This window comes from Pyricularia oryzae, chromosome 1 (assembly GCF_000002495.2).
Source record: "Pyricularia oryzae 70-15 chromosome 1, whole genome shotgun sequence".
NCBI lineage: Eukaryota > Fungi > Ascomycota > Sordariomycetes > Magnaporthales > Pyriculariaceae > Pyricularia > Pyricularia oryzae.
Genome location: NC_017844.1, coordinates 915447 through 943148, shown reverse-complemented (window position 1 = coordinate 943148; position 27702 = coordinate 915447). Strand labels below are relative to the sequence as shown.

Here is a 27702-nt window from a genome sequence, read left to right as displayed (position 1 = left end):
TAAAAAAAATAGGCGGTTAACAAAATGCAGCAAAATAAATAAACGCAATTTACAAATCGATTTTTTAAGTTTTACTTTTGCGTAAAAAATATTTCCAAAAATATTTTTATTTTTATTATAATGATAAAATACCGCCTCATTGGGAAAGTAATTAAACAAGAGCGAGGAAATTACACTTTTAGCACCATTTATTCGGTTATGGCTTTAATATTTGGGCTGATATTCGCCTAATAACGTAAATCGGCAGCTTATATATAACGCAGCTCGCTATTTTTAATGCCTTTACGCCCTAACTCGACTGGACATCTCGCATAGGATATGGGTGTGTATTTAACTCCCTTTGACCCTAGTACTAATCTTCAAGTTGGTCGGGATATGCCACCAATGAAGCGCACACGTTCGTTGCCTTCCCATTCAAGTCACAGGCGAGTTTGACTATGTGTCCTGTTACAGGGTAGGTCAACGACCTTGGAACAGGTGAGCACCCGAAACGAGTTCATTACTATCGCTAAAGGGAAAAAATGAGGTAAAAGGAAGAAGATCTTGGCACCCCTTTTTCCCCATATACCTAGGTAGGTATATATCAGTAGATAATACAAGTCACGTGATCCCTGCTATCACAACCACCCAAACGTACGTGCAACCAGCACGAAATCCACACAGGTCCACATCAAGTTGGCATGTATCTATGCATGCTGGGTTGCGTGGTAGGTCATGTTCCCATCTTGCGAAATCGAAACGCTATGTGGGCTTCTCTCATGTACCTCGTATAGGCTTGCCTCTGGGTTGTCTATCCATAGAGCTAACCAAATTTCGCTTCATCTTGATTTTACTTGATGCGCCAGCCTGGCCAGTCTACTAAGATCCATCACTTTATGCTCCAGCTCTGGTATTGGTCATGGGTGACGGGGCTGCAAACTGCCGTGCCACCCTCCATTAGGCGAGGACCGCGGGGTGGCTCATAGCTTTGGGGCACACTGGTGAATTTGGGAAGCGGTATCGCCAATCAGGGTCGTCGCCAATATCTGATGCGCTGGACCAAAACGGTCAGCGAATTACAGTTGCTGCTGAATCAGATTGCAACGATGTACTGTGCGGCTTGCTGCAGATATACACGTCACTTTGCAAACTAACATGGATTTCGTAATGTTGATGGGTTTTATTTGTGGAAGGGAAAAACAGTCAGAAGCTTGTCACACGTGATAGGCTGCACGGCTACGCAGGCATTTCAGGCGCGTTTGGCCGCCACCTTGGGAGTTAGCTGAACACGAGATCATGCATTCCTCACCGTGAGATCACAAAGCTTACTTTGCCGCATTTTTCACGCCGCTGCCATACGGTTGCCCCCCACCCCCATATGTGCGGTCGGCGGTTGCATGGGTGGGCAAACAAAAGCAGGCCTAGATGTCATCGAGTACCTAGGTACTTTACTTATTAACGCGCGCTAGATCGAATCACAGAAGAGGTTGGCGGAACTGGTCATGCTTTGTAAATCCGATGACCCAAATCTTTGTGGTCTAGCGCATAATAAATCACAAGGAAGAAACTGAACAAACAGCAAGATAATGCTACTCGGCGGCTTCGGCGAGGATCCCTTTTGCCCATTTTATTGATGAATGGTGCCAGTCGGAACGGAAGTCGTTGTATGCTGTCACATTTTTCGCCAATGGGAACAAGCCTCTCAACCAATGTTCGGAAACATGTGCCCCCACCAAAGTTTGGTGGGTGCTGGTTCAGTGCTCATTTGTCCCGGCTGAATAGATTGGCCACTAACCCGTGGCCTACTCGACTGTTGCTGCGAAAGAACATCCCTAGGGGTACTCTTCCAAGTGATTTTGTTGACAACATACATACCTAGGCTAATATTTAATGGTCAGACCTTGCTTTCTTAAACATTTGACATGCCCTTCTTACCATCACAACCATCCATTGACACCAAATCGAGTTCTTCGCCAACCTAGCAGTTCAAAATAGAAACCAGCCACGCCAGCAAGTTCGGCCGCATAGGTATACTATCAATTTGACCGAATGCGCGACTATACACCAACCAATTTTCGTAACGACAAGCCAGAATGTATTCGTGGACGCGATAAAACCTGTAACGAATGCAATGGAGTAATTAGCGACCTTTGCACCGAGCCGTGTGGTTAAGACCACGAAATTTACGAGGATGGGTCGACAGTGACCGTTGTTAGCGGTGGGAAGTGCATGATTTGCGCATATCCCAGCCCCCCTTGATTAGACCTCATCTTCAAAGGTTGTGACAGAAAATATCATGGACTTGCGCCAGGCATACTGATCACTGACTTTGTTTCATTCTTGCAGGAAATCTTCAATTATCCTACGAACCGAGGCGCCGACACGTCCGCGGGTTTCGATATGTCGGGATGTTGCCATTCGCATGATCAACGGCAAAAGGCGGTCGGCTCCCAAGGCCATAGTAATCATGGAACTCTCGGATAGACTGGTTGACTTGGACCTGGATATACTTGGTCGTGGTAATGATCTCCAGATCGGTGGCTAGGGCGATCATAGTAACCGGGAGTTGATTCTTTTCTGCGAGGTGTGCGCTTTCCGGTTCGTAGTCATTGTGGAATAGGTCAAAACAAATCATTGTACGCGTTTCCCACCTCTCCTTGGCCAGGAATAAAGGGGTCAAGCCGGTTGGTAAGTTGTTTCGTTGACTAAGGTACTCGGTGGCCATTGAGATAATTTCGTTCGGAGAGTCCCACGCCTTTGACCAAGATGGACTTTTTTTGTGTACTGCAACGCAGATCCGCATCGGTGAATGCGCTTGAGCCATGGTCGTAATCGAGAGAAGCAGTGCTGATTTTGTGAGATAGTGCGGTCTTTGTTGGTTCGAGGTCCTTTAGTTAATACTGTCCGATCGCAGAGGGTTTAGTGATGGATCTGCCTTGAAACCAAAATTCAAGAGAGTTGATCTGCTTAATTTCAAATGCGTCACGCACTGTATTATATTCCGAATGGCGGCACAATGAATACCTAAGCAGTGAAATTGTGAGGCAAGGGAGAAGAGAAAACAACCGCCTTGACGGCGGGCGTGGGCCGGGTTTTTAGGTACACTGGTGATGGATGACTAAACATGGAGTGAGCAGCGCCGTAAACCGGCATGCAACCAACCGCCAGGGCAGGGTAGTGCTCGCCCCCATCTCACCCTCACCGCTGTGCTGTTGTGTCACAACCAACTCGCCACGGGTTGATGGATGCGCACGAGCTGATTGGCCGTGTGGGCTCCCTGCGCGAACGAAACACGATCAAACTGGTTGAAGATTCGCGGGGTCAATCGGTTCGCGTAAAGACCTGGTCGGAAACAATTGGAAATACGATGCACGTTGTCACTGGTCAGGATCCCCTATCGCGCGCCGAGCATCGAGATCAAGCGTCCGAGCGGCGATAGCGAAGAGGCTCAAAGGCAACTGGCTGTTGGGCAATATACACATTGGAATATGCTACAACTTTTGGCCTCAACCAAGATTGACGGTCATCTTTTAATATTGGAAGGACTAACTTCTTCCGCGGGGATGTTCGTCAATGATTGACAATAAAGATAGTCCGGGGTGTGCGCGTGTTAACCATCGTGTGTCCAAGTTTGGCGCCCGGGGAAAAGTGCCCCCTGAACCGGCGACCAGCGCCAGCCAAAAATGGTGGCCATTTGCCGTGGAACTTGCACTTTAACTGTAGGAGCATCTCTTTCACCTTGGTTTGTAACTGTCTGTAACAAGCCGCCAAAAAAACCTGCCCTGACTCAAAATCCAGTGCTAATCTCTCAAGGCAGCTGCACGAAGATTTCCGTTTTGTTTTTTTTCTATTCTATTTTCCTCCCAGAACCGTGTTCAAAACCAACTAGAAGTTAGTAATTGCCTCGGCGGCACGAAGCGCTTTCTCCATGAACGGGAAAGGGGGATGTTTCATAGAGACGGTTCCATGTTTTGTAACCATGTGTTACATATTCCCTAGGCTAATCATAGCTCTAGTGTACCAGCAGCGCGACGTTTTTTTGGGTTAGCCACATTGTGGACAAGGGTTGGTTGTCTGAGACTCTGGCAGCCAAAAAGTCCCCGTCCTGTTCCAATCTTGCTGCATTGATTCGGGGCGAGGAGACTGACGCCAGCGACGTGTTCTGAAACTTTTCAGACCCTGACATGGCGGCACCCTGAGACAATCAATTATATCTTGGCTTTCATGAGCCTGGGTGGTCTTTCATGTCAACGCTTCCATTGAAAATGCGGAGCAAGATAAGTTCCCAGTGCGTCTGTTCGTTGACGTGGTTGAACCGCTAGACGCAGTCATGGTTATGTCGGAAATAACTGCAATCTTAACGCGACCTTGCAGCCTCCTTCACATGATTGCTTGTTGCCTTGCGGGCTATTTCCTGTGCGTTTATCATCGCCCTTGACGGCCATCTTGGCTGACAGCAATGAATTTCCCGCCGGCGTCTTCGCTACGGCCATAGTATGAGCTCACTCCGCTATGAGCACGCAGCGGCTCCCAAAGAACTCAGGATAATCCGCCCACACGCCCCATATCCCATTCTAGACATTGTAATGGAGGGATGGTAGGGCGTCAGGGTGGCAAGCATCACCAGATTCATGGAGTTAGCTGGTTGTTTGCCAACAACAAGATGGAGATGAAGGACACCACATGTTGTAGTCCCTCGCGACAGCATGAAGTACAGCCAGTCACCATGTCAAATATGGGGGCGAGCAAAGTCAAGCTGGGAGAGATTTTGCCGAGGTCTAGGTACTAGGCTGTGAAAATGAGGTAAGAGATACTTGGCAGAAGGCAAACGGGGATGGTTGCCAAGGTGGCCAGCATCCAAATGCTCACGCAATTTATTGTTGATCAGAGTTTTAAACTACTCATCAAATGCAAAGTCTGAGCTCAGCACGACTTAGGGGCCATTATGATGTACCCAACAAAAATGGTCTTGTTATCGCTTGGCAGATCATAAAGTCAGACTGGGAGTAAGATCTTGGTTTCCCACCTTCATGGTCAGGGGAGAAAGATTAAGAAAACATCAGGGACGCCCTCCAGCAGCGGGATGCTAAGCAGATGTCAGATATTGGAAGTCAGCTTACAACAACCTTTTGTAAGCTGACAAGAAGAAAAGCCTCGGCTAAGAGCATAGCTCCGAGCCTTCTGAATTGTTGTCACTGTGTTTTCTGGAAGCTTCAAAAATCCATAAATACATGCGACCCGTAAAGGGTGACTGGTAATGGCTCCTCGTGAGCCTCTCAATACCAAATTACATCGACTCTGAGAGACCAAACATCAGCATTTATCATTCGCTACGACGGTAATCAACAGTTCAACACCAGCAGGGCAATTCAGCAAAACAAGCAACCATGTCCAGCAAACTCCATTCAGACCTTGCTCACCACCCAAAGTCCCCAAAGACTATGAGGGCAGTGATATTTGTGGGCCTCGGCGAGGTCGAGACGCGCGACGTGCCCTTCCCGGAGATCGAGGAGCCAGAGGACGTCATCCTCCGCATCACGACCTCGGCGGTCTGCGGCAGTGATCTTCACAACTACCGTGGCTATTTTGGCCCGCCAAAGTTTCCCTATCCCATCGGTCACGAAGCAGTCGGGGTCGTTTATAAAGTCGGCCCTGCGGTCGACAGCTTCAAGGTTGGTGATCGTGTCATCACCGCCATACCAGACGATCGCCCCATCACGACAAAGAATGCATTTACTTCGCCAGGGCTTGACCTACTTTTAGGAGGAGAATTTGGCACACAAGGTGAGCATCCAGCGTACACTTCTTTTTTTTCCTTTTATTTCCTCTTGGGGTCACACACCTGGCTTACCTCTCTTAGCCGAATACATGCGCATACCGTTTGCGGACAGCTCCTTAATTCCCATTCCCAATCGAATTTCCGACAAGGAGTGGATCATGGTCAGCGACGCCTTTGCCACGGCATGGCAAGGGCTGGACTGGGCTGGGTTCCAACCCGGAGATTCCGTGGCTGTTTTTGGAGCCGGCCCGGTTGGTCTCATGGCCGCATACAGCGCTTCCCTCCGCGGCGCGTCCAGGATCTACATTGTCGACCACAACCAGCAGCGGCTGGACAAGGCGCTCGAAATTGGATCCGCCGTGATTCCGATCAACTTCCTGACCGAAAAGGCCAGCGACCAAATACTCAAGACAAGCCCCGGCGGCGTCAACCGCGCCATCGACTGCGTAGGCCAGGAGGGGGTTAACCAAAAGCTGAAGATCGAATGGGACTACGTCCTACGCGAATGCATCCGCGTGACCACGACGGGCGGTGGCATCGGGCTGGTGGGCGCCTACGTCAAGTTCGCCAAGTCGGAGGGCGTGCCAAACGCCGATGAGGTTCCGGCGGAGCTCAGCGTCCCGGTGGCGGAGCTTTTTGCAAAACAGCTCTCCGTCAAGGCGGGCACCATGGACCCGACGCGAACTGCCCGGCAGATGGTGAGTTTGGTGGAGAACGGGCGCGCCAAGCCCTCGTTCGTCATCGACGAGGGTCCGTTCGATCTGGACCAGGCGCCTCAGCTGTATCGCCGCTTCAACGAAGGCAAGATCATCAAGGTTTTGTTCAGGGGCGCGCCTAGACCAGAGGAGTGGGAGCAGTGTGGCGAGAAAGGTGCGCCGGAGGGACACGTCAACGGTCATAATGTTTAGGAATTTGCGCATTGAGGAGGTAGTACATTATTTCGAAGGATACAAACCCATGCCTTTTTATTATCCGCGACAAATTTGGACGATTCAATCTCTGGAATTTAGGACGAAATTGGAAATATGGACTGTTAGGGTACAACAAAAAACTGCAATCCGCAATCCCTTTGCTGGCTCCCTCACTACCTTGACATAATTATCAACTGCTGTCAAGATTTACAAACCTGGCTTGTTCAATTCCCCTTGGGCCTTCCTCCGGCTAGCCATGTGAGAGTTTTCAGAGACTTGTCCGTGTCTTTGCTGCTTTTCTTCTTTTCCGACTTGGGCCGCCCCGCTGCTCCTGAAGGTGCCGTAGGTGCCTTAGCCTGCGCCCTGGAACTTGTCACGGCCTGTTCCGCTGCGTTGGCATTTTGTTTGGCCACCTCTTCGGCATTCGCTGCTGCTTTTTTCTGCGCATACTCTAGGGCATTAACGTGGTCGGACTCCTTCCTCGAGTGTCTCGTCTTTTTGCGCTCGCTGCTTCCTGATGACGACTTTTTGGGACGCGACGGACCTGCCGTTCCTGCAGCCCATTGCATGAAACTGCTAGGCTTCCCCACCCGAGGCTTTTTTGAATTCTTGCTCTTACTGTCGACTGTTTTGGTGCCATCGGCAAACTGGACATGCTTGGGAGTCTTGCTGGGCCCTGTTTGTGTTTGGCTGGCGTCGCTGTAGTAGCCATCTTCCTCGCTGTCGGAGTCGCTTTCGCTCTCACTCTCGGAGCTTGATTCGCTGGAGGAACTCCCGTCGCGGCGCGTCAGACGGCTCGCACTTGGAATCGACACAGATGTCCAGATGTGGTGCTGTTCAGAGGCGGATGGCCCGCCCAATGTGTCAACGGTGTGCTTCCCACGCTCTGACCTACGGGGCAAAAGCTGAGCATTTGGGTCGCTTGTGGGCCTGGCTCCTTGCCACGGTTGGGGGTTGGACAAAAATTCGCTGCCGTCAGTCGGAGCGATGCTATTGAATGGCAAAGGCGCGCCTATGGTGTTTTGGCATGTACCAAGGAGCAGAACGAGGAGAGAGCTAAGGCGTGTCATTTTGGAAATGTTCATCTTTCAAGTGGATAGCTGTGGATGTTTGGTATGATCTTGGTAACCTTGTTCGTGTGAAGGAATGAAAACGACGTTAATCGGATGGTGAAACCTATTGTATTGAAAATTTCTGTTGCAAGTAATGGGCCAATACAGCTGGTATTTGTACAACTCTATCTGTCTCAACAGCGACTTTACCATGTCTTGAACATTCTTGCAAAGGTCCAGTAATTGCCTAGCTAGCCTACCCCCCTAGTTTGACTTGACAATCACCGAATATGGGGTAACGTTGGGCTCCACATCTCCGACCCCCCTAAAGTCCGGCCCCCTTGAAAAATGTAACGACGAAATACCCCTTTTATAAACCGATTTAAATGTAAACCTATCAACGCACAATAATACAATCATTGTCAGGCTCTCCCGGTTCGCTAACCTCTTCTCCATCGTTCAAAGCTTCTAAACAGTCCCTATTATTTTCCTGTGCTTCATAAACGTTTTTTTTGCTGACCAAAAGCTCGTTGGGATCCGGAATCACCCTTTTCCTTTTGACCGGCCGTACCGCCTCCAATTTTGCTTTTAACAAACTGATTTTTTGCTGAGCTTCAGCCAATAAGATATCCTTGGTTTCGAAGCTTTTTTGGACTTTTGCAAACAAAAGCCGTGAAGTGGCGTTACTTTTTTCGGACCGGGAAATTTCCTGTAGTTGAAGTCGAATATCTCGGGTCGTTTTAGGGGTTTTCCAAATAAGTAAAGACTGGTCGTTAATTTTTTGGGTTGGATTTTCCGGTGTTTTATCCCTTTGGAAGCCGTTATTTTTACCTTTTTCGACGTTGGCGTTGCTATTTTCTAATAAAAAAGGGTTTAAAAGTGGTTTTGCCAAGTTCACCGGCCATAACCCCGTCGTACGCCAACCAGATTGAATGGTTTTTGCTATAAATGCTTTTGATCTGGCTTTTCGATAGCAAAGTAGAAAGTTTCGTTTCCCAACAACCGTTGAACAGCAAAACTGGTTTACAAATCCCAGGTGACGTCGATAAGCTTCCTTTAACGGCCCAAAAACCGATAAATCCAACGGTTGAAGAACGTGTGACGAATGAGGGGGTAAATATAGGAGTTGAATATTGTTTTGCAAGCAAAGAAGCATAAATTCGTCCGTTATATGTGATCCATGGCCATCCAGAACTAATAACCGCTTTTCAGGGGTTAAAGGTTGGGTATACGGAATAAACACCTTTTTTAACCATTCGATACCTGTTTCATTATTTGTCCACCCGTTTTCGGTTGCATGAAATTGCCAGGTATCGAAAGGACTTAAATCAGCTGGAAACCATTGTTGCTGTACGTTTTTCCCCTTAAATATAACGAGGGGAGGTATAACAGCCCCCGTAGCTGATACACATTCGATTATGCTCGTCCAACCCCGCGTTCCAGGCTCTTTTCGCTGTAATGGCCGGATTTTATTACGCCCTAACACCAGGCCATTAGATCCTTTGCCTTCCATTATACCTGTTTCGTCCATATTCCAACGGTTGGCCGGTTTTATAGTATCGACAACGGGATTTTTCAAATAGGACCACCAAGATTTAATTACCTCGGTTGTAGCCCCATTAACCCGGGCATTTTCTATTCGCCGGGGTCTTTGGGTTTTCAAAATTGGATATCGGGCTATAAAACGGCTAACCCAATGTTTCCCAAGGCTTTTTCTTTCTCCGGCGGCCTGAAGAATTCGTTCCGCAAAATAGCGTAGTTCTTGATGCGTTGGCGGAAGGCCTAACGCGGCCTGCGCAAGTACCCAATCTGCCAAATAGGTTTCCTGCTCCTGTGAAAGCCTTTGACAAAATCTTTTCGCTTGTTGAATTGACTGGGCCCCCTTTAAACGATCGTGAAGGGTACTCCGAGGAATACCCCATTTTTGCGAGGTTTTGTGAACTGATTTGCCATTTCTTATGTCAGAAATGGCAGCAAGAAGCTGATTTTCAGTGTACTGTTTCATTGGAAGGTTTGGAGCAAGAATCTTCAAAAATCAAGTTCTAAAGTGAAAAATTCGTCTAGATATTTATAAAATAAAACAAAGGGTTGACGTGGCTGAGTAGATATTTTTAGGGGCCGGACTTTAGGGGGGTCGGAGATGTGGAGCTCAACGTTATTTGTTTTTTCGAAGTAAACTTACTATAATAATTACTAGGCCTGGTAGTAAAATCCATGTCGAACTTGTTGAACAGCGATTGCTCCAAGGGATAATAGCCTCACCTGGACTTTCGAACCAAGATATAATTCTAGTTTACATTTAGAACTAATATGGAGTGGTATCCATCTATGTTATCCACATTACTAGACGGGTGGCGGTACAGCCGCAGTGGGCAAGTTTTAAGGTTCATTTTCGTAGTAAGCTGGCCTCCACTTGTGATATTCCCAAGCCTCACCTCAGGGATAACATGCCAGATCCACAATACCTGCCCCACCAACATGTCTGCTTATGAACCAACATCTGAGATAAAAAAAGTAAATTTTTCTGTGGTGTACGGTTTTATGGGATTTGATGCCTCTAAATTCGTAGCATATAATATCCTCCATTATGATTCGGGGTTACTCGGCCTTGTAACTGTTGCCAGTTACTTTACATCCTTTCCCACAATTACTTTCGCGCCAGGAGTTCCTTCGCTCGATGCTCCGTCACTCTGCGCATCCTCCCCGCTGGCGGTAACTTGCGATTTGTACGCTCTAAGCCACAAACGTCAAGTCAGTCAGTGTCGAAAGCAACAAAAAGGGGGGAGGGGCCTTACTCTTGTCGTTTGAGATAAACATCAAGCACATGAGTCGCCACCACCAACGCCAAGGCGCAAGCCAGGCAGAAGCTGAACCCCTTGGGGAATCGCGGGCTCTCGACGGTGGGGAAAGTGAGCAAAGGAGTCCAGGCGGTGGAGGACTGGGCGATAATGGTAATGACGACGAGGGTAAAAGACCGCTCCTCTGGCGAATCGCGCAACAGCGTATTGACCCAACCGTGCAGGACGCTCGACAGTGCATTCGCCCAGTACATGGTGGAAAACCCATACCACATTGCGGCCTCGGGCACGTTCCAGATGACGAGAATCACGAGACCGGAAGCGTTCAGCAGTGAGGACGCCGTAATGGCCCAGGCCGGACCGAGTATAAGATCCGAGGCGAAGCAGGCCACCAGGTTATACAGGATGCCGAGGGCCGGGGCGATGGTTCCCAGCTCGTTGATCTGCGCAGGGCTGTAGCGCCCCAGGCTCTTGATCCAGAGAAGAAAGCTACCCGTTGTTTTGTGGATGCCAGCGTTCCAAAAGAGGATGTCGACGAGAACGACGGTCCAGAACCGTGGGCTGAAAAGAATCTTTTTCAGGTTCCCGACCTTGAACTTGCCTGCCGTGACGTGGCCGTTGCGCTCGAGGCGATCCTTGCCAATCTGTATGTCCTTGTCGTTGAGGATCCAGCGATTGGGTTGTTCTATGGTGCCGGGTAGGAGGAAGTAGCCGAGTATACCGACGGGGAATGTGATGAGTGCGCAGATGATGTACATCCATCGCCAGCCAGAGAGCCCATTGACACCTTCCAGGCGATGCGAGGCACCTGCAGCCACGAGTCCTGCAGTCAGGGTACCCAAGTTCAGGCCGGTATAGAACAGCCCACCGCGGCGCGCAATCTCGTGCCCCCGGTACCAGGAACCTGCAGGAGAGGATGGTTAGACGTCAAGAATGGAACACACAGGATCGAGGATGTGGAATAATACCAACGGGATACTGACCAAAAACGTAATGCATCGCCGGGAAGAAGGCGGCCTAACAAAGGTGATGCACAGTCAGATCAAGTCCGGGCGCTGTCCTGCACATGTCTCCGTCTGTCTTACTTCGAAAAATCCAACCAGGAAACGGTACGCAGCCATCTCGCCAAAGCTATGGGCGCGGTATTGAAGCAGGGTAAAAAGACCCCACATGATATCCATGAACGGGATGGACCAGTACATAGGAATGTAGGTGAACAGAAACATGAACGGAACCATCCCCACGACCGCTCCAATCGTATACATGGTCTGCAATTGAACAAGCTCGTTGCCCTGGAAGTTGAGCTCCTCCTTCATGCCGGCGACATAGGCGTTGTTGAGATTCGCTTGGTCAATGTATTTTACCCAGTAGGCCAGGACGGCGTAGGGCACGACGACCATGTCGAGCTTGATGATGAAGCGACGCTCCTCGGGCGTGTCGTCGTCTGAATACCATTGTATCTTCCACCACTTTTGGCGGGGAACTGTCGATTCGACCATTGCGGCGGGCTTGCACTATAGCAGCAAGTTGTTCGACCTTACCGGAGGTCTAGCAAAAGTCGCAAAGGGGGGTGCCAGAGGCTGCGACGCTCAAGAACATCAAATGTCGTTAGATCTGTCGGCGGGTCCGCAAAGGCATATGACAGGATCGGAGTGCGCCAAACGGCCAGCGACGGGGCGGGAAAAATAGATCGGAAACCCTGTAAATATACGTGCCTGCCTACCTATCTGCCAAGGACGCAGCGTCCGAACATCCCAAAGATTGGTAATGGTAGACACTGCGTGCCTGCCTACATAAATCACAAATTACAATACAGCAGAAAAAAAGAGGGCCAAAGATTGCACCATTGTGGATATTTCCTGGTTTGTCTGCTCTTGGCCGTCACCTCGAATGATAAGCGGCGGAGAGATAGTCGGCGGGGTTTTTTGTTTTTCAGCTCTGATAACGGGAATTTCCCAATGTGGCCATCACGAAAGGGGGGGCTTGTGTGGCGTGATCCGAACCCACGGCGTTCATCCGAAACTCGGCTTTTGACTCGGGGTGCATTCCGAAATCAACGGAATTTCCCGTCCTTCTTTTTTTGATAAGTACTTACGGTTATACAATAAGAGGTACGGCCGGTAGGGCTGAAATTCTCGCATCCCTAAATCATCCTTGTTGTCGTCGTCCAAAGAATTGCACATGGCAATATGGACAGTCAGCCTGTGCTCAGCGTCGCCATTGTCGGTGCCGGGATAGCCGGCTTGACTGCTGCCATTGCGCTCCAAGGAAAACCGGGCATCGACGTGCACATCTATGAGCGCACAAAGGAGCTGCGCGAGGTGGGCGCAACCATCGCCCTGGGACCGAATGGGTTGAGGACGTTGGAGAGGTTGGGAATCAACAATGCGCTGGACGATTCGATTGCTTTCCGGAACAAATCGGGGCATCCTATGATATTCCGGTAAGTAGGTGACGGACTGATAACAAGCTGGTTCAAGAGAGCCGAGCAATTTCTGTTTGCCACAAAATACTCAATCCAACAAGAGTCGTTCTGTGCTGACAACCAAAAAAGTCATGCCCAAACTAACGAAACCGTGTCAGTTGACAATCACGTCGGCCACATTGAGCCACGCCACCACACCGCCCGCTTCTTCAGACCACACCTACAGCGCGCCCTTCTCCAACACGTCGACCCCAGTCGCCTGCATCTTGGCAAGGCGTTCTCCTCGATTAAACAGACCCAGGATGGTTCCAGGATCGTACTAAGTTTCACCGACGGGACCGCCGCGCAGGCAGACGTCGTCCTTGGCGCCGACGGCATCCACTCAGCGGTCCGCCGGGCTTTCATCCCAGAGACCCGCGCCCACTGGACCGGATGGGTCATCTTTCGGTCCGTGTTCCCCCGCTCCGTCGTCGCTCACATCCCAGACCTGCCCGACGAGGCCGTGCACTACTGGGGCGTAGACCGGACCCTTTTCCTCTCTCCCCTGGCCGGCGGCGGCGGCGAGGATCTGTTTGCCATTGTGGCCTCGACCCAGCGCGATCCCGAAGCTCCCGGCGACGAGGCCGCAAGGGGCGAGCCGGTGTGGAACAGAAAAGGCAGCCTCGAGGAGGTACGCGAGCTGTACCAGGACTGGCACCCGACGCTGCGTGCAATCATCCAAGCGAACCCCCACACGCGCGTGTACCACAACGCAGCCGCCGACGGGCTGGACTCCTGGGTTCTGGGCGCGGGCAAGGTGACCCTGGCGGGGGACGCGGCGCACGCGCACGGCGGAGCCTTTGCGGCGGGAGGCAGCCTGGCCATCGACGACGCCTGGGCGTTTGCGCAGTCCCTACTGCACGTGTTTGCCGGCGAGGTCGGCGATGGAGCAAAAGCGACGGCGGCGTTCCGGCAGCCAAAGGACAAGAGCGACAGGGTCGCGGCTGCACTGCGGCTGTACGAAAGGACTCGTAAGCAGCACACGGACCGCGTGCAAAAGACGGTCGCCGACAAGAACAGGGCGACTTTACAGCGGCTGAGGGCCGGGGTGGTCGAGTCGGATCAGGAGCTGAGGCGGCGGATGCGGACCAGGCAGGACCTGGCTTGGATTCACGAGCATGACGTCGTGTCGTCCTTTACCAAGGCAGTCGGCTCCTCCGACGGAGAGCTGGTCAGTCGCCTGTGAATTTCAATTGGTTAGGGTGCTCTGTGATCTATTTTAATATCCTGCTGGGGTGGCCACTTTGCCAGACTTCAATCGGATCGTATCTTTATTTTTTGATTAATGCATCTTTTATCGAATTCTCATAATAAGAGCTATTTATATTGTGATATTCCATTCTTGTCCTACTATGTATTCTGCCCGTGCCTAATACGAACCAAGGGTCTTTGTCAACAGTGACATACGAGTAGGGAAAACGTTTATTTTGACCCCTTTTCATTCGGATGTATGCTGTGCAGGGCAGAGGGCTGCTATATCAAATCGTACTTGTTAGTAATCCTCGATTGTTGATAACGGAGTGACCGAGTGTATGCCAATTATACGCTTATAATTCTTTGTGGCCCAAAAATATCATACATTCTTTATTAGCACAACCCAAGGCCAAAATTGGACAAGTTACTAGACATAGCTTTAAGCCTTCAGTCAATCACATCTGCTCATTAGTGTTTAAAAAGCATAGATCCACGACCTTTGTATTCCATTCCCTTCATGTGTGGAAAGCATCCAACCCAATTCTACAACCCTTAGCCTCTCCCACTCGTCCAACTAATTCGTCAAGATGCGATTCGGAAATTTTCTTTTCTTTTATACATTTTGCGGCGCTCTCGCCCTGCCCCCACCGGTCTCGAACCCTCAAACGGTGTCCAACCCTGCACCGGTCTCCAACACCCCATATGTCCCGAGGGGCGGGTTGCTCGCCCAGACAGACGTCGTTCGCACGCCTCAGGATTTCCAAAGCTGTGTCAACACTATACTTGTTTTGGGACACTCGTCGATAGACATGACTGGGGATGAGTGGCTCAAGAGCCGTATGAAGGCAGAACTGCTCAAGGCTGCCCAAGAGGAGTGTCGCGAGGAATTCCCGGACACTGCCCCTCCGACATCATCCATGCGGTACCCCGACGTCAAGGCTCTCATGCCAGCCGTGATCCATAAGCCTAAGGACTTTGAAAGCTGTGTCAGGAATGTGAGGGTTTTGATGTCTTCGTCAACGAAACTAGTTCCACGGCACCTCCGTGCACATTACAAACAGGTACTGGAACATGTGATTCGCAGGGACTGCCGTGAGGCATTCCCGGAATTGCCAAATGGGGCCCCTTCGGCGGTGGCAGCTTAGCTTAGTTTTAATCTTTAATTTCATGTTTTACTGTTTAATGTCCAAGCCAGCCCAGGAAGGGCCGCCAATGCTACCGATGGTGAGAGACGTGCGTGGTTTAAGAAAGCCGGAGAATTATAATGGCGTTGGCCAGTCGAACCAGAAAAATGTGACTAGCTGACTCACGGGAAATAAGTCTAGAATTCCGACATGGTACGTGGTTTGACATCACCGCTTTGATAAGCGTTTCTGGATTGTGTTGAGCGACCGTGGGTTTACGAATAGAGAGCCATATAAAGCTGGATTTCAGGGATGATGTCTATAATTATGAGGCTGTCATAGATCATATTGGAAATAGAGTGGTTGTTGCTTACGCAAACCTTTCGACCCAGGGATGGTCTCGTGGCAGCAAGCTTCTTGCTCGTTGTGCGGCGTCGATCAGCTGGGCTCGAATCGAACCGAGAGGGAATAGCACGGGAAACCATCGACTGTCTGTCAATATTGAGTCAGTTGGAGTACTATGGTATCGTGAGAAAAAAATCCCCTTCCCTGTCACCGTACGTCCATGCGTGGGCCTTCGCCAACTTAACTGTTCGCGGGGGGTTTCAAATACCTGAATTTAATTTTTCGCAAAAAAATTATTACCAAAAGCCAGAAATACCTACAAGGCCCACACCATTGAGCAACTGTGCCGTGGCCCATGGGAGGGATTTTTACCCCTACCACCATAGTACGTGGCAACCTTCTCCTGTAAACCCAACCGTATTTTTAAATAAAGTGTTGGTTTTTGGCAGGGAGGCAGGCCGTATAGGCTTTGAGAATGACGCGGAAAGGTTGTCGATTTATTCGCCTTTGACCAATACGAATCGCAACCGATAGAATTCAATATCCATAGGGCGGGATATCCCGACGGCCTTGGTGATCAAACCTAAATTAAGAATAGAAGAGCTCCAGTTTAGGGCCAATGTGGGTATCACTAGAGCTAACTTTTTTTGCGTGTCAAAAGACCGAGTCATAATGTGTTTGACTTTCACCCGATTGACGTGTAACGGTTTGAATGGACAAACCTTGCTTCCCCGGCGTACTGTGGTGAATTTTGTCCACTGTGAGAACCAAATAAAAAGGACATTCTTGACACTTTATTTTTTTTCCCACATGTCCCTCAGATCTCAGGGCTACTTACCCGCGTCATTCGTTTACTTGCCTCCAGACTGGCTATTGGCTCCTTAGCTTTAAGGCCATTCTGAACCGTTAATCACAATGCGCCCCTTTACGCAGAGCTTCACTCTACTCACCACGTTGGGTGCCGCCGCCGTTTCCGCCGGTACCGTCAGCGTCTTCAAGCACGATCCACCCACCAGGAGCGGACCCCTGTCGATATACAACACCCGAGCCAAGTATGGGATCCCCATCACACCGGAGCTGTCTGCCGCCGTCAGCCGCGCCGGCTTCGACGTTGAGAAATTAGACAAACGGCAGCAGCAACAGCAGGGAAGTGCCCCGGCCCGCCCATACCGGAACGACACGGAGTGGTTGAATCAGGTCCAGGTTGGCACCCCGCCGCAGAATTTAACCGTCCAACTCGATACGGGCTCGGCCGAATTCTGGGTCTTTGCCGACACGCACCCGACCGCCAAGCAAGCCGGCCGCGGCGTCTACAGCCCCTCCAACAGCTCCACCGCGGCCCTCATCCCCGGCATCACGTGGAGCAAAGGGTACGTCGGAGGGGACAGCGCGTCGGGTGATGCGGTGTACAACGACACCGTGCGCGTAGGCGATCTCGTCTCCCAGTCCCAGACCATCCTCCCGGCAACTGCCGCTTCGGCGTCGTACGTAAACTCGTCCTACGACGGCATCCTGGGCCTCGACCTGGCAGATTACACCGCAACCCTCCCGATTGAATTCAAGGGGCCCCCCAATTTCTTCGAGGCGATCAAGCCGTCGCTTCCGGCGCCGCTGTTCGGTGTGGATTTGAAACAGGACAAGGAGAGCTTTTTCGACTTTGGTGTCATACCCCCCAACCGTTACCGCGGCGATGTCGGTTGGACGGCCATAAACCGCTTCCGCGTCAAGGATATGGACTTTACGCGGTGGAATATGACGGTGTCGGCGTATTCGATCGGCAACGTCCAAACGGCTCCCCTCAAAACCAGGAACATGACGGGCGTTGCAGATACCGGCACCACGCTCATGTACCTGGACAAGCCTGTTGTGCAAGAGTATTACAGCCAAGTGCCAGGGTCCCGATACGATTCGACCTCGGCTGGTTGGGTTTTCCCCTGCGATGGTGGGCCCATGCCCGATTTCTCGTTTGGAGTTGGCCCGATGGAAAGCGCCACGGTTATCACAGTCCCAGGCATCTATCTCAATTGGACTGTCAACGACCAGGCCAAGAGGGAGTGTTTTGGCGGTCTGCAAGAGGCCATCAACTTCCAAGGGGCATCGATCTCTTTGTTTGGTACTGTGGCCATGAAGGCCGCTTATGTTATCTTTGAGGACCGTCGGCCGGATGCAGACCCAAGGATAGGCTGGGCTGTCAAGGATCTTTGAGTTTGCCTTTAGTTACAAAATCTGCTCAATATGTGATTTATGGACAAAGCTTTTGCAAGTGTTGATCACGGTTACCTATGTCGTTTGAAACTTGAGTGCCTTTCTGGAGCTAGTTAAACAGCTAGCTTGATATCGGACAATCAACAGTCAACCTAAACTCCAGCTTACAATCACTTCCTCATACCCCACACTCGCCTGCTAGAGCTAGCGCCTAACTGCTACATGATTTCCCTTCCTCTTCGGGTGACCAAGACAGGCGGCAAATGGGTAACGAATTCACGCGCACCGCAAAATCACTACCAAACTTTTACCGCCAGAAAAATACTATCTTTTGCAAAACAAATCCAATTAATCCAAGAAGCACAACAGTCGTTTAAAGCTGTCGACCTTGAAAATTAAAATTGTTTCCATATTTTTTGGTTTATGTTGGTGTTGAGATATGTGGATGCAAAATTAGTGAGCTTTCGGGTTAATGTAATGCTATTTGGAGGATTTAGCAGTGCGCGTTAATTAATTTCTTGTCCTCCACTTGGCGGATCAACGCATTGAATCTCGTGCATCAGGTGGAGCCGTCGGCCATAGGCAGTCGAGTACCGAATGATGTTGAGTCGGTTTGTGCAAGGTTCGGAGTTTTCGCTGCGCCACCTCTACCTAGTCATATTATACCAAGCGAATTTAGAGTCATGTCGGCGGTTCCGGAGTGTCATCCACCTCCAACGGGCACGCGAGATAGGGATCGGGCATCCATCGAAGAGGAGGTACTGGAGTTGCGGGAAATTATTACATATGGCGAGGTCTCCTCCAGTTTCCTCGAATGGTGGTTTCTTAGAGCAACCATATTCAGACAAACAACGAACAAATCACCTGGCTATTCACACCTACTTCATAAGTTCATAATTTTACAGACTATCCAAAACACTTCTTTCCACAAGTACGTTGCCTCCTATTATTCGAACATTTGTCCAAATACGTACTTGACCTAACCATAACTATAAATACACCAAAGCAACTGACTGTGAAAAAAGTACGACAATGAAGTTGGTCTTACCTATCACCGCGGCTCTTCTTAGTCTTCTCCCGGATGCATTAGCAGTCGTTTGTCGAATCGAAGTTCAATTTAATGGGAAAATCTTGGCTTCTAAACTCGGCGCTCCCGGCGTACTCAAACATATCGGTGGATATTGGTGCCTTGCTGGCCAAGACTGCCTCTCGCCTAACTGTGGGTTTGGAGACGATCAACACCTGTTTGTTCGCGCACGCAAAGTCAAACCTTCTAGAATCACCGCCGAAGAGTTGGCTCAGGCTGCAGTACCTGACACTGGGACGGAACATATGTCATATCCAGCAGGATCCTATCCCCCGTCGGCGCCGTCTGCACCTGATCGCTGGTGAACAAGCAGCTTCCTACGATTGCTTGATATATTTATATGGCTAGCTAGAGCTACGTTGAACTGTATAGTACCTGCTGGAGGGCTGCCCTTGGTGCGTTGGTAGTCGCTTTTGTTAGGTAAAGTCCGCCTTGGATTGAATAACTGGCACTCTTGTCTTTCAGACGATATCTTGGTGTTCCTAACCCTAGCCGTGATAAATTTCGTATCGTTGCGCCTGGGTCAATCCCAGCCCATTCCTTGACGAAACTTTAAAATATAATAAATGCCCAAAACCACATGCCAGCAAAGGCAATAGTGTCAGCCCTGGAGAGCTAATAGCTTGTTATTGGGAGGCATTGAGATTGTTGAAATATCTGATCTTGACAAGGGTGACAGATACTCTTTTCTTGAGAGATTCCGGCCGGGTTGCATGGGTTTGGCCGAGTGGTGTGAGGGGCGCTCAAGTCTGTTGCTGTAGGTGCTAGTTCTAGTTGCCCAAGTTTACCAGCTTGGCCAAAAGTTTGGGCAATGGCTATCGCGCGAACGCCGAACAATTAAACCTGTTCCTTTCCCCATGGTCTCTCCTCTCCTCCTTCCTCACTTCTCCACAATCTCCTCCAACGTCGAGACGCCCTCTGAAAGATCCCCACTCGTCCACTGCCACTCCTCGTGCAATCGCAACCTCCCGTCGGCGAGCATCTCCGGACGCGAGAGACACTTGCCGGTCCTGATCTCGCCCGAGGTGTCAACGTGCTGGTATCGCATGTCGAGCGAGTCGTCGTCGGCGACGGTGGCGATCAGGAAGCCCTTTGCGATGGAGCCGCCCGAGTACTCGGCCCAGACCACGCGGCCGTCCTGCCGGTAGTGGAAGCGCGTGCCGTCGCCGACCTGGCCGTTGGAGGAGTTGTTTGATGCGGCAAAGATGCGCTGGTCGTATAGGTTTTGGGTGGACATGGCTGCCGCGATTTGAGGAGAGGTCTGCAATTGGCAAGGTATTTGGTTGGGGCCAGCTTGGTGAGTGCCAGGCTGAATGACTCGGGCAAGAAATGCGCCTTGCATGTCTTGTTTTCTAGACACTGAAAACCTCCGATTTCAGCAGCTTAGCAGTCTTGGCTTGAGATTAGGCCCGATGTCGCAATCACATAGGGCCGATGAAACCCGCTGCTGACCGCGACCCTGCTATAAATACCTGGGGCCCGCATTGAGCAATGTGGAGTTGTCGTACAAAAGGTTCTAGGCTCCAAGGATAGGGGCACCAACACAAGACATGACAAGAGAATATACACAAAAATCACCGAAGCTGACCGCTTTGAAATGCTTTTATCTCGTGGCGCGCCGCGGGCAAGGGTCCAACAAAAGCCCTTGCTTTCCTGTCGCTTTTCAAAGCAGCCGGTCCCAGGCTCGATGGCGATTTGACGCCCTCCGTCAAAGCGACAGACGAGCCATCAAGCTATTCTTGAGGCCTAGGTCCAAAGCGACATACATGCGAATGCAATCTAAATCTGTCGCCAAGGCTGCCACACTGCGTCTGCAGGCATTGGTTGTAGATTCTGCTTGAAAAGCTGTTGTCGTAAAGGCCAAAAGGTGTCCTGGGAAAACAGTGAATGAATTGTGCTCGACGTTTGGTTGAGCTAGCCAAAGTGGCCGTCATGTACCTGCAATCGGGAGCTTAAGAGCAAAAGGCGAAGAGGCATCAGGAAAAGGATTGAAGGGAAGGTCATATCCAAATAATTCCGGAATAACTTCCAGGCAAGCAGCGGCCGTGGCCTTCAAAGTTCGAACTGCACGCTTGATACGATGCAAGCCATTTCAGGGTTCACCGGTAGTAGGCAGTTCCTAAACTACATAACGATAAACCCGCCCCGTCTTGCGGTCGATGTAAGCTTCGGTTTGACGACCACCTGTTAAAGCAGGCTTTTTATTCTTCTCTCCCCAGCTAAAGAACCACCCGGATGTTGACTCCTCAGGCTCAGGCTCGGGCTGGGCCCGATGGACATGCCTGGGCCACGGACATGAATCTCCATTCGTACGGTACTCGTAAGCCGTACAGCCCCTGAACGTATTTCCCGGGGGCGCTATGCCATACTCCGCTCTGGCGTTACAATCCCCGTCGACAAGAACGGCGTATCGAGAAAGGGGGTGCAACGTATAGTCTGGTAGTGTCTCCCGCATCCATATTTGCGAATGAAGAATGTCGGCTCGTTGGTTCTGGCTATTATAAATCTCCACGACGCATTGGCCGTGATACCTGGCTTGTTCACGGACATAGCTGGAAGCATCGCCAGTCACCATGGCATGTACAACGGCGGCAGAGTAAACAATAGTAAGACAAATGGGGAGGTACATATTGATGCACATGTATATTGAGCCTGAAAAGATGGAGAATAGATTAAAATGGCTATTATTAATAGGCAAAGGAGTAAATTAAGGCATAAGGCTTTTTGACGGAACTATAGGGAAGAAGGAATTTAGGAAAAAAAGAAGTATTAACATGAAAAACAAGTAATGCGTTGAAGGAAGCATACGATCAAGGTTGGGGGGACAAAAAGGGTTACAGTGTCTGGAATTGACCATTCAAACGCGGTTATTGCAAGAAATAGATATCTGTTTATAGAATCTACGCATTGGTTAATTTCAAGCGAACTGGGATTCCGTATCCGGCTTGACCGGGGCGAGGATGGATTGTATACCGATCCACAGTAACTCTACGGTACGTAATGGCGCATTGACGGAAAAAATATGTTACTTGCAAGGATCTTCAAATATCAGGTTGTACAAAAATAACATCACACACAGTTGTTCAGTAGGTATCAAATGGCGCCCTCAAACGTGAGATTGCGCTTACTATTGAGCTAAACCCTCTGGTTGAACTAATCGCGGAATCAGATTCCTTGGGTCCTAGGGAAACAGACCGTAGGTTTGTACTGAATGTATCAACCTCGAGGACTCTGAGGAGTAGTAGTAGTAGTAGTAGTAGTATTAGTTAACGCCGGGCTCGGCCCGGCTTGTTAGCCGGCCGTTAGCAACCTCCCGAGGGGTATCTCGGCGCGCGTTCTATCTTCTTTATTTACACAGGGGGAAAACAAGGAGGGCAGAGGCGGATCGTGCCTGACCGGGTTCGGGCCCGGTCCTGCTTAGGGGGTTAGTTCACTGACGCGACCCCGTGCCTAAGGTGCACGGAGGGTTCGTCTGACGGCTTGTGCCGTGAAGTGTGGGTGAAAAGGCAGTAAGTCTATTCCTCGTCAGAGTTCGAGTCGTTTACGATCGGTGTCCCTAGGCGTAAAGTGCGTTCGTGGCGCGCGGGGCGCTGGCGGGCCGCTCTGGGGCGGGCGCTGAAGTAGTTGGTGGCTATCGAAAACGCCTCAAAGCTTTTCGGTTGCCCGAAGCTTGTCTGGAAGAATTTCCAGCGTTGGGCGCGATTTGGCGGCCCGGCCGGCCGGTCGTTATTAGGCCACGGCCAGTTTCTCCACACCGCCCGCGAATAGCGGCAGTGCACCGGGTGCTCAGGGGAGGTCCGCTTCCAGCACCAGGCACACGAGGTGTTTGCATCCTGGTGGTTGAAACGGTCATGGTAGGCCTTGAAATCGCCGTGGCCGGTCCTCATGGCCAAATAATGGCCCAGTAGGGGTCTTGGCAAACGCAGTTCCTCGGGCTCCTTTCTCGGTGTGTATTGGAATTTCCATTCCCTATATGCGGGGGACCGTTCACAGAGTTCTTTACGCCACCAGTCCTTCTCTATATTCGAAAGAATGGCTCTGAGGACCGTGCCGGCACCGCTATACGTGGTTTGCTGAGCCCTCGGGTCTGGGTCCGGCGGTCCGGCGGAGCCGGCCTTGGCCAGCTCGTCAGCCCGGTCGTTTCCCGGGATTCCCTGGTGCCCAGGGCACCAACGGACCCGAACCTCGGTACCTTGTTTTCGGAGTAGATCGACAAGGTCATGGAACTCCAGAAAGGCCCATTGGGACGAACGCGGCGCGTCGCCTCTAAGACCCCAAATAACCGAGGTGCTGTCCACACAAATCCAGATCCGGGCGCCTGGCTGGGCCTTGGCTGCCGCCTGTAGCCCTTTTAGGGCGCCAATCGCCTCGGCGTCGAAAACGTGGCTTTCCGGCGTAATAGATGCGGAGCCTGCGGCAAATTCCAGGCCCGCCCTAAAAGCGGCCCATCCGTACCCTATTTGGACGCAGTTGTTTTCGTGTTTTTCCGAACCATCCGTATATACCACGATATCGTCAGGTGATACCATGTCCAGCCATTCGATAAAGCGGCGGGCCGCTTCCTCTTTCGGGACTCCTCCGGTGGGGTCAGTGCGAGAATCCGGGGCATTGCGAGGTGCGCGCAACTCTAGTCTCCGGATCCGCGGGAGAAGTTGTGCAGCCGTTTGCAGGGTCGTGGCCGAATGGCCCGAGTTGCGGGCACGAGGTGTTTCACGCAGGCGGCTGACAAGGGGGTGCCCCTTGTCCGCGAGCCTTAGTCGGGCGCCGTATTTCAGGCGGGTGTAGGCCAGCGCGACGCGGGCCGAGGGTAGTCCTGCGTCCCTGAGAACAGTGGACGAGGGGGTGGTTTTATACGCCGGGAGGATTGCCCGTGCCGCTAAAACCAGCGGTTTGTTCAATGCTTTGAGGAGTCCTCTTTGCTTGTGCGCTGGGTTGTACCATGCCTCGGCTGCGTAGGTGGCCGAGGAACCCACGCATGCCACCGCTGCCTTGCGAAGTGCAGCCGCAGGCGGTCCGTATCTTACTGCCCCAAAGCTCTTGAGGTGGGCAGCGACCGCCATTGCTTTGGCAGCCCTTTCGGCCACGTGGCGGCGCCCGTCTAGCCGTCGGCTAAACCAAAAACCAAGCCAACGCATGCCCGGGTAGCGCTCGGCCCCGGAGGCGCTTTGTCCGCGTCGACCGCCCGGTAGTTGGACCGGGGTAACCGTTCTACCATTAATCCGGATTTCCGGGTTGCGACCGTGCCTTTTCTTAGTGATATGGATCACCTCTGTCTTTTCCGCTGCAAAATGGATCTTCTCTTCCGCCGCAATTTCGTGCATATCCCGGAGTTTATTTTCCAGCCAACGTACGTTTTCCTCCAACGAGGGTGACGATTTCCATGTAAGCACGTCGTCTGCGTATGCCAACCGCCACTTCGTACCGTTTTTGACGAGATACGCCAAATATAACATATATAGGATCGGGGAAAGGGGAGACCCTTGCGGGGTGCCGCACCCAAGCCGCCTAAAGCCCGTGGTCGTACCCTCCAGCCGGACTCGGGCCTGGCGGCCGCTTAAAAAGTTAATCACGAACCTGAGGAGCATTTTACTAAACCCGAGGCTCCGCATTTTCCGTATTAATCGCCTATGGAGGAGGGCGTCGAAGGCGCCTTGGACGTCGCATGCGACAAGGGTGACTTCCTCCCCGCGAGCTAGAGCCTGCTCGATATCGTGGGCGAGGGCACAAACCAGATCCGTCGCCGATCGTTTGGGTAGGGCACCGCCGTGGGTGCAGCTAAGGAGCCCGTTGTCGTGTATGGCCCAAGCTATCCGGCGTGCAACGAGCCTCTCGAGGCCTTTTCCGATGCAGGAGAGGAGGGCTATAGGCCGCCAGGATCGAACGCTGCTCCGGTCTTTCTTCCCCGTTTTCGGTAGCATCGCGACTTCGGCCTTCTTCCAAGGCGCTGGGAAATGTCCGAGTTCCAGGCAACGTTGGTAGAGCCTGCGCACCGGCTCGGCCAACGAAGCCCATCCGGCTTTTAGTAGCCGGACGGTCATTCCGTCGATGCCCGGGGACGTGCTCGTAACCCCAATGCAGGAGCGCTCCGCCTCTTCCGCACTAACCTGGGTGTCCCAAGGGATTTTAGCCTCGTCCGGCGACCAGGCCTCCAAGGGGTCTCCCTGCAGGTCATCCTCCGCCGAAAATCGGCCAAGCACCTCCCGTTGCAGTGCTTCCGCTTTTGCTAAAGGCTCGCTCACTTGCTCGCCGTTAATAACCAGCGGCGGGGACCGGAGGCGTGGTCCGGCTCCCAGCCAGCCCACCATGTTCCACAAATCCTTATCGTCGCGCAGTTGGTCGATCCGGTGCCTCCAGTACTCCCGCTTCGCGGCCCGCACCCCTTTCGTATAGGCTTTTTCCTCGGCAGAGGCGTCTGCCCTATTTACAGCGCTCCGTTTAACCCGCTGGAATTCGGACCAGAGCCGCTGGCAGTTTTCGGTCCACCAGGGAGCCGAGCTGTCCCTTTTTCCCGCCGGCGTACCCACGACCCACGTCACTTGCTCCCATAAAGTTGTAAATTCAGCTACCCACGCGTCCAATGCGTAGCCATCGGCCGCGGATCCCGGGTCCGGCATATCTTGCATGCCAAAAGCAAGTAGCTCCGCGAACTTTGGTAACCGGTCGTCCCTAACCGAAACGTTAATCGCCTCCGGGCGGGGGGCGCCGCGCGTCCGCAGCGTGGTATAAAGGGATTCGTGGTCGGAGCCTGTGTAAAGACTGCTGTCAACCACAGTTATTGTGCTGGGGAGGTTGGAAAAGACCATATCCAGTAAACCCCCGTCGCGGTGGGTGGGCACGCCGATATTTCCTGTAACCTTGCATTTCCTACAGTAAACTATAGTCACAGGGTTGGACCAGACCCTCTAACGGACAGGCCAGCTAGAGCCCTCCTAGTCGCTGGATACCCAGCCTGCCACGTAAATACAAGGTTTGCACCTTAAGCCTACCGCATCCACAAAAAGGCCTCTTGGTAGACCGACGCGCGCATCCGTCCTCTCCGGCTAAAATAGCGTCTCTTCCGCCTAACATGCCGACGACATCATCTGCCCCGGTGTACGTCCCTAGTGCGAGTAGAAAGCTTCGAAAAGCCGGCGACACCCCGTACATGTCCATCCACAGCTTAGTCCCCCGTTGGTTCCTGGGCTAGCCCAGCGCCACAATGTGGACATGAATGCAATCGAGTTCTTCCCGTCCTCCAGACCCGGCGCAGATTCCCAGTGCGAGTGAGAAGCATGGGGCGCCTCAGTCACACTATTCCACCACGGCCCACCGTCCACGGGGTGTACCAAGGGTGCGAACCAAGGCCGTGCCCACGTTTCTTGCTTCCCGTTACCCAAAGCCGTCTCCAGCAATGGGCCGACCACGTCTTGCTGTCGGGACCCTTTGGAGACTGCCGCGCCGGCACAGTGCTTCCGGTCCACGTACAACTAACCAACCCCCGTAACGGCACTACCTCCTCGCTGCAGGCAATCCCAGAAGGTGTGAGGGGGTGAGAGGGTGCCCTGTCGATTCGAAGAACCGTCGGGTGGTTCTCAGCCTAATTTCCCTTTCTTTTAAACCGTATTGTCTAGCCTTCCGGGGAAGGACGCCTGCCTTTCCGGCTGGCAAAGTTTTTTTTTTTTGTGCCACGCTGGCTCGCATCGCGAGATTGGGCCTTGTCTTGTGCGCCTCTATGCGGGTGGCGCGCCGAACCGCCGATCGGACTCTTCCTTCACCGCGATCAGTGGAAAACTCGTCAAAGGGGAGATCTGTCGATTATACATGGGTGTTGCGAGGAAAGGCGTTCCGTGTAGTGACGGTGCTTAGGGCGACAGGTTGAAGAGTTTTTCGTGTGTGCGCGCCTGTTAGGGCTACAGGCGGAAGTCCCGCGCAAACGTTAACAGCATGGTCCGTGCGCCCATACTGAAAATTTTGTGTACGGGAGAGAGTTGGAGGACTCTGAGGATGTTGTTGACACTCTGGAGCATTTCCCCGGGATCCCCAAATCATATTCGTCCAGATGGACAGGCACCCTCGGCTCGGCTCTGGTGCCTCTGGCTTAGGCTCTGGTGACTCTGGCTTAGGCTTTGGTGACTCTGGCTTAGGCTTTGGTGACTCTGGCCTAGGCTTTGGTGACTCTGGCCTAGGCTCCGGACAAAGGCCGGTATGCTCATCCCGTTCCCAACTCCAGCAGCTCTTAAACGAATGATCTTCTGGTATGATGCCATCATTCTTTGTAACTTCACAGATCCCATTGAACCAAAGTGCATACGTCAGCGTCTGTCGATAATGGGTGTTGTAGTATGGTATTGAGCGCCAAGTGTTTGGAAAGGCTAGAAATCCTTCACTGTTTCCCTCGCCGTCGTGGATTTGAACGAAGCAGGTCTTAGAGGCGCCGGGTGGAGGTGTTCTAGTCCCCAAAACGCCGAAGGGAAAGAGGGCCGGTACGGCAGCGCTGGCGATAAGGGTGACGAGACCCGCTTGGAAATACATGGTTCAATACTTGAACTATATAATTGTACAGTTTTATTGGAGGATGTTTGAGTTGTTCCTTAATTCCCTCCTCTCACAGACACTCTCCAATTTCTTTTCCCCAAATTTGTGTGGGATTTTATAGTATTTGTGGTTTTTCGGCGAGTGACTTCCCGCCGAAAGAAGATTTAGAAAATTTATGCAGAGTCCTTGCCTACCTCGTGATATATAATTTTGATCAGGTATTCCAGGGCTTGGCCGGGGGTTAACAAAG

General features: G+C 51.7%; 11 protein-coding genes across 11 annotated transcripts; 6 read left to right on the top strand and 5 right to left on the bottom strand.

The window, feature by feature from the left end:
- Nucleotides 1-1982: 1982 nt before the first annotated feature.
- MGG_02206 (uncharacterized protein) lies at nt 1983-3009 on the bottom strand. The gene is made up of 2 exons (XM_003708922.1): nt 2308-3009; nt 1983-2096 (listed from the first exon to the last, which is right to left on the bottom strand). Exon 1 carries the CDS (start codon nt 2801-2803, stop codon nt 2342-2344), a length of 462 nt encoding a protein of 153 aa, XP_003708970.1. The 5' UTR covers nt 2804-3009; the 3' UTR covers nt 1983-2096; nt 2308-2341.
- Nucleotides 3010-5366: 2357 nt separating this feature from the next.
- On the top strand, nt 5367-6666 carry MGG_02205 (alcohol dehydrogenase; the record flags this gene model as incomplete). The annotated part of the gene is made up of 2 exons (XM_003708921.1): nt 5367-5763; nt 5840-6666. 2 exons carry the CDS (start codon nt 5367-5369, stop codon nt 6664-6666), a joined length of 1224 nt encoding a protein of 407 aa, XP_003708969.1.
- A 227-nt stretch (nt 6667-6893) lies between these two features.
- On the bottom strand, nt 6894-7739 carry MGG_13742 (uncharacterized protein; the record flags this gene model as incomplete). The annotated part of the gene is made up of 1 exon (XM_003708920.1): nt 6894-7739. One exon carries the CDS (start codon nt 7737-7739, stop codon nt 6894-6896), a length of 846 nt encoding a protein of 281 aa, XP_003708968.1.
- A 2353-nt stretch (nt 7740-10092) lies between these two features.
- Nucleotides 10093-12374, bottom strand: MGG_02204 (vitamin H transporter). Its single transcript, XM_003708919.1, has 4 exons — nt 11605-12374; nt 11503-11536; nt 10517-11423; nt 10093-10454 (listed from the first exon to the last, which is right to left on the bottom strand). The coding sequence occupies exons 1-4, from the start codon at nt 12016-12018 to the stop codon at nt 10346-10348; spliced, it is 1464 nt and encodes a 487-aa protein (XP_003708967.1). The 5' UTR covers nt 12019-12374; the 3' UTR covers nt 10093-10345.
- Nucleotides 12375-12528: 154 nt separating this feature from the next.
- MGG_02203 (uncharacterized protein) lies at nt 12529-14317 on the top strand. The gene is made up of 2 exons (XM_003708918.1): nt 12529-12962; nt 13074-14317. Exons 1-2 carry the CDS (start codon nt 12709-12711, stop codon nt 14167-14169), a joined length of 1350 nt encoding a protein of 449 aa, XP_003708966.1. The 5' UTR covers nt 12529-12708; the 3' UTR covers nt 14170-14317.
- A 447-nt stretch (nt 14318-14764) lies between these two features.
- On the top strand, nt 14765-15773 carry MGG_02202 (uncharacterized protein; the record flags this gene model as incomplete). Its single annotated transcript, XM_003708917.1, has 4 exons — nt 14765-15269; nt 15369-15410; nt 15503-15514; nt 15694-15773. 4 exons carry the CDS (start codon nt 14765-14767, stop codon nt 15771-15773), a joined length of 639 nt encoding a protein of 212 aa, XP_003708965.1.
- Nucleotides 15774-16561: 788 nt separating this feature from the next.
- MGG_02201 (endothiapepsin) lies at nt 16562-17851 on the top strand (the record flags this gene model as incomplete). The annotated part of the gene is made up of 1 exon (XM_003708916.1): nt 16562-17851. One exon carries the CDS (start codon nt 16562-16564, stop codon nt 17849-17851), a length of 1290 nt encoding a protein of 429 aa, XP_003708964.1.
- An 849-nt stretch (nt 17852-18700) lies between these two features.
- MGG_16058 (uncharacterized protein) lies at nt 18701-19424 on the top strand (the record flags this gene model as incomplete). The annotated part of the gene is made up of 4 exons (XM_003708915.1): nt 18701-18782; nt 18858-19070; nt 19311-19333; nt 19404-19424. The coding sequence occupies exons 2-4, from the start codon at nt 18884-18886 to the stop codon at nt 19422-19424; spliced, it is 231 nt and encodes a 76-aa protein (XP_003708963.1). The 5' UTR covers nt 18701-18782; nt 18858-18883.
- On the bottom strand, nt 19202-20274 carry MGG_02199 (uncharacterized protein). The gene has a single exon (XM_003708914.1). The coding sequence runs from the start codon at nt 20173-20175 to the stop codon at nt 19819-19821; it is 357 nt and encodes a 118-aa protein (XP_003708962.1). The 5' UTR covers nt 20176-20274; the 3' UTR covers nt 19202-19818.
- Nucleotides 20275-20868: 594 nt separating this feature from the next.
- MGG_16057 (uncharacterized protein) lies at nt 20869-21567 on the bottom strand (the record flags this gene model as incomplete). The annotated part of the gene is made up of 2 exons (XM_003708913.1): nt 20869-21009; nt 21079-21567. 2 exons carry the CDS (start codon nt 21565-21567, stop codon nt 20869-20871), a joined length of 630 nt encoding a protein of 209 aa, XP_003708961.1.
- Nucleotides 21568-26004: 4437 nt separating this feature from the next.
- On the top strand, nt 26005-26796 carry MGG_16056 (uncharacterized protein; the record flags this gene model as incomplete). Its single annotated transcript, XM_003708912.1, has 3 exons — nt 26005-26100; nt 26177-26456; nt 26549-26796. The coding sequence occupies 3 exons, from the start codon at nt 26005-26007 to the stop codon at nt 26794-26796; spliced, it is 624 nt and encodes a 207-aa protein (XP_003708960.1).
- Nucleotides 26797-27702: the final 906 nt, after the last annotated feature.